This window comes from Theropithecus gelada, chromosome 16, assembly GCF_003255815.1.
Source record: "Theropithecus gelada isolate Dixy chromosome 16, Tgel_1.0, whole genome shotgun sequence".
Classification (NCBI taxonomy): domain Eukaryota; kingdom Metazoa; phylum Chordata; class Mammalia; order Primates; family Cercopithecidae; genus Theropithecus; species Theropithecus gelada.
In genome coordinates, this window is record NC_037684.1 from 32,465,809 (window position 1) to 32,474,128 (window position 8,320).

Below are 8,320 nucleotides of genomic sequence, written 5' to 3' on the forward strand. Positions count from 1 at the left end.
CCCGAGCCAAAACTCGCCGTTTCCCCGGCCCAGCTGGAATCCTGCCTCACCAGGTGAGTGAGCTGACTTTCTAGGATTTGGGGGGCAAGGGAGAGAAGCAGGGTTCCAGCATTGTCCAGCCCTAGCATATCTTCCCTCCTGCAGGGAAGGAAGGAAGTGCAGAGAGGCTTTTCAAAGCTGTAGGAGAAATAAAAGGGAAGAATTGAATGCTAGAAAATCCACCGTGAAAGAAGTGCTTAAGGCTCTGAGGACATCATAATTTTCTTTTCCTTTTTTTTCTGTTTTTGAGATGGAGTCTTGCTGCGACGCCCAGGCTGGAGTGCAGCGGCGCGATCTCAGTTCACTAAAACCTCTGCCTCCTGGGTTTAAGCGATTCTTCTGCCTCAGCCTCTTGAATAGCAGACTACAGGCCCCCGCCACCATGCCTGGCTAATTTTTGTATTTTTAGTAGAGACAGAGTTTCACCATATTGGCCAGGCTGGTCTTGAACTCCTGACCTCAAGTGATCTGCCTGCCTCGGCCTCCCAAAATGCTGGGATTGCAGGCGTGAGCCACCATGCCTGACCCTCTTTTCCTTTTTTTTAAGAATTAGAGACTGGCTATGTTGCTCAGGCTGGTCCTAAACTGGGCTCAAGCCATTCTCCTGCCTCAGCCTCCCATGTAGCTGGGACTACAGGTGTGTACTAGGGCAGGAAGTCATTCATGTGCATTTTTTTTTTTTTATTATACTTTAAGTTCTAGGGTACATGTGCACAACATGCAGGTTTGTTACATATGTATACTTGTGCCATGTTGGTGTGCTGCGCCCATCAACTCGTCAGCACCCATCAACTCGTCATTTATCATGTGCATTTAAGGACTTCCTATGTGTTGGACAATTTGCTTGGAACTGAGAATACAGAGATTAAAAGAAGTAGTTCCTGTCCTGAAGAGCTTACAGTGAAATGGAAGAAACAGATGCAAACAAACAAACATGCACAAAGTGCACAGTGTGAATAGGGGTCATTCCCTGGGTGCTGGGGAGACACTGGCTCTGCCTTAGGCTTGCTGAGTGGGCTTTGGATGGATGAGTAGGAGGTTAACAGGTGTGTGGCGGAGCGGGAGCTGTGCTCTGTGGATGTTCTGGCAGTGGGAAGGCAGGGAAGAGCATATGTAAAGGCACAGAGGCAGAAGAGCAAGGTGCGCTCAGATCCACAGAACAGTTCATTGTGGCAGGTGTGGGGAAGCTGGGGCTGAAAACGAGACAGCCCTGGTGAGACTTGGATTAAACTAATCTTGGATCAGATCCCAGATAATTGGACTCTGAGGATCTGGACTGGTTGTGATAGGTATGCCCTCTTCCTCCCATTTTAAGGGTGTTTGAAACAATTTCTGCCTGTTACTTGCTCTTCCCTAGCACGTTAGCAGACATCCAAAGAGGCTGTCTATGTTCCTCCTGGGCTGGATCTTCCTGGAGGAAAGGGTTAGGACTGGGGAAAGCTGCCCCTTTGCTCATCACAGGCTTCTCGATTTTTCTTTTTCTTTTTGAGACAGAGTCTTGCTCTGTCACCCAGGCTGGAGTGCAGTGGCATAATCTTGGCTCACTGCAACCTCTGCTCCCCGGCTTCAGGTGATTCTCCTGCCTCAGCCTCCCGAGTAGCTGGAATTACAGGCATGCGCCACCACGCCTGGCTAATTTTTGTATTTTTGGTAGAGACAGGGTTTCTCCATGTTGGCCAGTCTGGTCTCGAACTCCTGACCTCAGGTGATCCACCTGCCTCAGCCTCCCAAAGTGCTGGGATTACAGGCATGAGCCACCGGGCGCCCGGCCAGGCCTCTCTATTTGGGTCACTGCCCCCTTCAGGCAGCCCTGGTTTTTGTGCCTGGGCTAGCTCCAGCTTCCTCACATTTCCAAACCAATCCCCAAAGTATCTTTTTTGAGCTGCCAAAGAGGCTCCTGAGACTTTGTTAGGAGAGATGTAATATGTGTTAATTGTCTCTGATCATTTCCTGAACTCATTATGTAATCCAGACAAAAAGCTGTACTTGTAAATAACAGTTGCTGAGCTTGCTCTCACCTTCTCCTTCTCTCCCCTCTTAGCAGAGTGGGAGAAGTCTGGAGGACATCATGGTTTCCACACCCCAAACTCCGACCCATGGTGCTCTGGCTAAATTCCAGACAGAGGTAACTTATGCAACTGTTAACTTTCTGGGTGTGATTTGAGAGTGAGGGGCATCCCCGTGTGTTTCGGGAGTTAAATATCAAGAGCTGATGCTGTTAGGCCTGTTTGCTGGTGTCACACACTAAAAGGCATTTGAGGCAGGTAGTTGGGGGAGGCAGCAATTTTACTGGCATTAAGCGAAGCCTGTCCTGGTGTCAGGTAGGTATTATCTGGTGCCATGGGTCCAGCCTTCTTTCCCATCTAAGAAACAAAGGCCCAGCTAGCTCCAGCTTCCCCCAGGGGAGGAGACTGTGATAAGTAGTATGAGATTGTGTCTCAGGAGCCCTTACTCTCAGGTTTCTGACAACCGAGCTAGGAGGGATCTGCCTTCTCTTGCCTTTGCTGGGTTCCCTTTGGTGGGTGAGACCCAGCTTCCCTCCTCCTTGGGATTCTGGTTGACCTGCTCTGCCCTCAAACCCAGTTTTGCTTTTAATTCTCCCCAGTATTTTTTCTCTGCTGTAGCTCCACAGATCCGCCAGTCCATTTCAGATCCAAAGCAGCAAATACTCTCTGGATTCGAAGCATGTATTAATGTAAGAAGGTTAATTGTTAAAGCTAGAAGCATCCCAAATAAAATATGACTGGTTTCAAAATGGCTAAGCCACTCTGGAAGCCTATAAATATATGCGGTGGATCCCTATCCCTAAGACTTTTTGAGTCTGTTACAAAAAATAAGCTTGGATAGCCTTCTGCTTCAATGAAGTTAAAGTCAGGAACTGATTTTATTTTATTTTATTATTTTATTTTATTTTATTTTATTTTATTTTTTTATTTTATATTTTATTTATTTATTTATTTATTTATTTATTTATTTATTTATTTTATGTTATTTTAATTTTTTTGAGACAGATTCTCGCTCTGTCGCCCAGGCTGGAGTGCAGTGGCGTGATCTCGGCTCACTGCAACCTCTGCCTCCTGGGTGCAAGCTATTCTCCTGCCTCAGCCTCCCGAGTAACTGGGACTACAGGCGCGTGCCACCATGCCTGGCTAACTTTTGTATTTTTAGTAGAGACGGGGTTTTACTGTGTTAGCTAGGATAGTCTCCATCTCCTGACCTCATGATCTGCCTGCCTCAGCCTCCCAAAGTGCTGGGATTACAGGTGTTAGCCACTGTGCCCAGCCAATTTTTGTATTTTTAGTAGAGAGGAGGTTTCACCATGTTGGCTAGGCTGGTCTCGAACTCTTGTTTTCAGGTGATCCACCTGCCTTGGCCTCCCAAAGTGCTGGGATAACAGGTGTGAGCCACTGTGCCTGGCCCAGGAGCTGATTTTATTAAAAATTTGTTTTTCGTACCTAGTCTTGCAGATAGGACCTGATTTTACAAAGGAAAAAAAAAGAGTATCTGCTGAATGAAAGCTGTGATATGCAACAAGATTATCACATGCTTCAAATGCCAAAGCAATCAGAAAAAAAAGAAAAAGAAAAAATAAAGAGGCTGGGTGCGGTGACTCATGCCTGTAATCCCATCACTTTGGGAGGCCAAGGCAGGCGGATCACAAGGTCAGGAGATCGAGACCATCCTGTGAATAGTGAAATCCCATCTCTACTAAAAATACAAAAAATTAGCCAGGCATGGTGGCAGGCGCCTGTAGTCTGAGCTACTCGGGAGGCTGAGGAGGGAGAATGGCGTGAACCTGGGAGGCGGAGGTTGCAGTGAGCACTCCAGCCTGGGTGACAGAGCGAGACTTTGTCTCAAAAAAAAAAAAAAAAAGATTTCACATGCCATTTTCTGGCCTTGGAGATAAATGAGAGGAGAGACTGTGGCCATTGTACTACAGTTTTTCCGAGGGGATTTGCCTTTCCTCTCTCATCCTTCCACCCTGTTTCAATCAACAGTCTGTAGCAAGGTAGACCTATTCATACAGGCTCCCCCTCTGCTCTGTGGTACCAGATTGTTGCTAGTTCCCAGGCATCCGTGGAGGAGGATTTTGGGCGAGGGCCCTGGCTGACCATGAAATCTGCGCTAGGCCTGGATGAGAGAGACCCTAACTGCTTCCTCTGTACCTACAGCATTGTCATGGTGCTGCGCAAGGTAAGGATTCTGGGTGCTGAGACCCATAGGAAAGACCGTTTTAATCCCTCTATCTGACCTACTGCCCTACTCCACCTTAGGAAGGGGCTGTTTGCTCCCTCGTACCCTATACGAGCAGCAGCACAAAGTCCCTTTGGTTGTATCTTCCACTTACCGACCTTTTCACTGTCATCCATAGGATTGGGCCCAGGTGGAAGGAGAGCGTGGGTTATGGCATGCTTCTGCCCTTCCAGGCCCTGGATGGGGTGGGGTGAGCACACTGCCACCCTCAAATCTCCCCAGTGGTTAAGGGTTGTGCAGAGACATGCCAGTACTTGTGCCAACATATCCCTGCCTGTGACTGCTATGATGGAACACTGTGTAAACATATATAAACGAAAGTGCTGGATGCAGTGGCTCACACCTGTAATCCCAGCATTTTGGGAGGCCGAGGTGGAAGGATCACAAAGGTCAGGAGTTCGAAACCAGGCTGGGCAACAAAGCAAGACCCTGTCTCTACAAAAAAATACAAAAAAAAAAAAAAAAGAATTAGCTGGATGTGGTGGCGCATGCCTTATAGTCCCAGCTACTAGGGAGGCTGAGGCCAGAGGATTACTTGATCTTAGGAGGTTTAGGCTACAGTGAACTATGATCATGCCACTGCACTCCAGCCTGGGCAATAGAGCGAGACCTTGTCTCCTTTAAAAAAAACCCAAGGCTGGGCATGCTGGCTCACACCTATAATCTTAGGAGGTCAAGGCGGATGGATCACCTGAGGTCAGGAGTTCAAGACCAGCCTGACCAACCTGGAGAAACTCTGTCTCTACTAAAAATACAAAATTAGCCGGGCATGTTGGCACATGCCTGTAATCCCAGCTACTCGGGAGGCTGATGCAGGAGAATTGCTTGAACCTGGAAGGCAGAGGTTGCGGTGAGCCAAGATGCACTATTGCACTCCAGCCTGGGCAACAAGAGTGAAACTCCGTCTCAAAAAAAAAAAAAAAAACAGGCCAGGCGGGTTGGGTCACGCCTGTAATCCCAGCACTTTGGGAGGCTGAGGCGGGCGGATTACTTGAGGTCAGGAGTTCGAGACCAGCCTGGCCAACATGGGGAAACCCCATCTCTACTGAAAATACAAAAATTAGCCAGGCTTGGTGGCACACGCCTGTAATTCCAACTACTCGGGAGGCTGAGGCTGGAGAATAGCTTGAACCCAGAGGCGGAGGTTGCAGTGAGCCAAGGTCGCGCCACGGTACTCCAGCCTGGGCGACAGAGCAAGACTCCATCTCAAAAATAAAAAAATAAGCTGGGCGCGGTGGCTCATGCCTGTAATCCCAGCACTTTGGGAGGGTGAGGCGGGCAGATCAGTTGAGGTCAGGAGTTTGAGACCAGCCTGGCCAACATGGTGAAACCCCATCTCTACTGAAAATACAAAAATTAGCCAGGCATGGTGGCACAAGCCTGTAATTCCAGCTATTCGGGAGGCTGAGGCTGGAGAATCACTTGAACCCGGAGGCGGAGGTTGCAGTGAGCCAAGGTCGTACCACTGTACTCCAGCCTGGGCGACAGAGCAAGACTTCATCTCAAAAATAAAAAAATAGGCCGGGTGCAGTGGCTCATGCCTGTAATCTCAGCACTTTGGGAGGCCGAGGCGGGTGGATCACGAGGTCAGGAGTTCAAGACAAGCCTGGCCAACATGGTGAAACCCCATCTCTACTAAAAATAAAATCAGCTGGGCGTGGTGGCGGGCACCTATAATCCCAGCTACTCGGGAGCCTGAGGCAGGAGAATCGCTTGAAACCAGAAGGCGGAGGTTGCAGTGAGCCAAGATTGTGCCACTGCACTCCAGCCTGGGCAAAAGAGCGAAACTCCGTCTCAAAAGAAAAAAACCCCGAAAATTTAAAAATAAATAAATAAAAAACCCAAACAAAAAAGAAAGGAGGCAGGGGAGAGAAATGAAGGACCTCCCAGCTCTAGGTCTGCCAGAGAGAGAGATGGGATACCTCTTTGTCCTCCACAAGAAGATCATCACTATAACTATACTCTGACCCCTCCTACCCCCGGTTTCCCTGGCACACTTGGAGACCTGGGGAGTCACAGGTGGGCCATAGAAGGCTCAGTATATGCCTCTCCTTGTAAACAGGCAGCCCTGAAGCAGCTTCCTAGGAACAAGGTTCCCAATATGGCGGTGATGATCAAGTCCCTGACTCGGAGCACAATGGACGCCAGTGTGGTTTTCAAAGACCCCACGGGTAAGGAATTAGGTCCTAGATTGTCTGATGAGTGGGCTCGATTGAGGACAGGAAATGAGGAGGAATCACCCTCTCCCTTTGCAGACAGGAAAACTGAGGCAGCGAGCAGCCCACTTCCCAGCCAGGGCCCATACCAGTTGCTGTGCTGCCCTTGACCCCGAGACTGATGAGCCATGTGGTATTTGCAGGAGAGATGCAGGGGACAGTGCACAGGTTGCTGCTGGAGACGCGCCAGAATGAGCTGAAGCCTGGCTCAGTGCTGCTGCTGAAGCAGGTATGGGGAGCAGCTCTCTACACCACTGCCACCTGGATAGAGCCCCCAGTGTCTGTCTCCTTACCTGTGTGGCTGCCTTCCTCTACAACACCAGGCATGGAGTAGCTGAACCATTGCTAGGCCCTGGCTTGAGGAGCTGAGGGAAGGCCTGCAGCCCTTGAGCTGGCTCCCATTCTTCAAGGTGGATGGGGGTGGAGGGTTGTGTTGAGGGGAGAGTGTGGCAAATGGTTCTCTGGCACCAAGGCTAGGCAGAGGACACCAAGTGAAAAGCAGGTGGGAGCCAGGTGGCCATCTGGCAGCTCCCAGTGCTCTATCAGGACACTGACCTTCCCTTTCCTTGACTCTAGATTGGAGTGTTTTCTCCTTCACTTCGAAATCACTACCTCAACGTGACACCCAACAACCTGGTCCATATTTACAGCCTGGATTCTGGGGATGGGAGCTTCCTCAAGCCATCTCAGCCCTTTCCCAAGGTAAGAGGAGCAGGATGGAACAGGGGACTGGTAGGGCCCTCCTTCTGCCTGGATCTTCTGATTTCTTCCTCTCTTCCACCCTGGGGAGCAGGTGCTCTGAGGTGAAAAGGTATCTTTGGGGACAGGACCATCTCCTATCCCTCATCTGGCCGCCTGGCAGATGGCTCAGTAACAATACCTAGAGGAGCAGCTGGCTTCTTGGTGATCCCTGAGCATCTGATGGCAGGCTTGAACATCTGAGAGGATAGGAGTCACTTGAGAACTAACCAAGTAGAGGGCCCCCCAGGGGGTGGCGGCAGTAAATGACTGAGGGTCAGATCTGCTACAGGTGGCAGTGTGGAGAACAGTGAGCTACAAGTGGCCTGTCAGGTGAGCCAGCACCTGCTCTGTGTCTTCCCTCTTGGCGTCTGCCTCTGCTAAGTTAGGGGAAAGCTGCACAGAACACTGGTGGGGACATCCTCTTTAGGAACTGAGACAAGCATTTGGCATTTATGGGAGGTGAGCATGGGCTTCCAGGCAGATGCACTCCAGGGTAAGAGTGCAGAGCCTGGGCTTGACATGCCCCGCCCCCACCACCTTCCTGGGATCTTGTGTACTGAAAACGTGTACTGTGACCTTGGGCAAGTCCTGTCGCTTCCCTTGCTGTTGCTTCATCTGTGGTACGTTTGACTTGATGACCTCTAGTCACCTTAGAGGTTTTCGTCTAAGCTCCAACTTTCCACTTCCATTTTCCTCATCTTTCCCCTTAGCCCCTCCATTTTCTCTAAATCTCCCCACTTCCAAACCCTTTCTTTTTTTTTTTTTGTTTTGTTTTGTTTTGTTTTTTTGAGACAGAGTCTCGCTCTGTCGCCCGGGCTGGAGTGCAGTGGCTGGATCTCAGCTCACTGCAAGCTCCGCCTCCCGGGTTTACACCATTCTCCTGCCTCAGCCTCCCGAGTAGCTGGGATTACAGGCGCCCGCCAACTCACCCGGCTAGTTTTTTGTATTTTTTAGTAGAGACGGGGTTTCACCGTGTTAGCCAGGATGGTCTCGATCTCCTGACCTCATGATCCACCCGTCTCAGCCTCCCAAAGTGCTGGGATTACAGGCTTGAGCCACCGCGCCCGGCC

At 50.0% G+C, this 8,320-nt stretch overlaps 1 protein-coding gene across 1 annotated transcript in view; it reads left to right on the forward strand.

Annotated features, from left to right (window-relative positions):
- C16H17orf53 (chromosome 16 C17orf53 homolog) overlaps positions 1-8,320 on the forward strand; it is a 32,738-nt gene that overhangs the window by 17,186 nt on the left and 7,232 nt on the right. The window contains exons 2-7 of the mRNA XM_025363469.1: positions 7-53; positions 2,081-2,164; positions 4,093-4,233; positions 6,356-6,464; positions 6,653-6,738; positions 7,086-7,211. Of these exons, the coding sequence (XP_025219254.1) occupies positions 7-53; positions 2,081-2,164; positions 4,093-4,233; positions 6,356-6,464; positions 6,653-6,738; positions 7,086-7,211 (593 nt within the window). The remainder of the gene's footprint in view (positions 1-6; positions 54-2,080; positions 2,165-4,092; positions 4,234-6,355; positions 6,465-6,652; positions 6,739-7,085; positions 7,212-8,320) is intronic.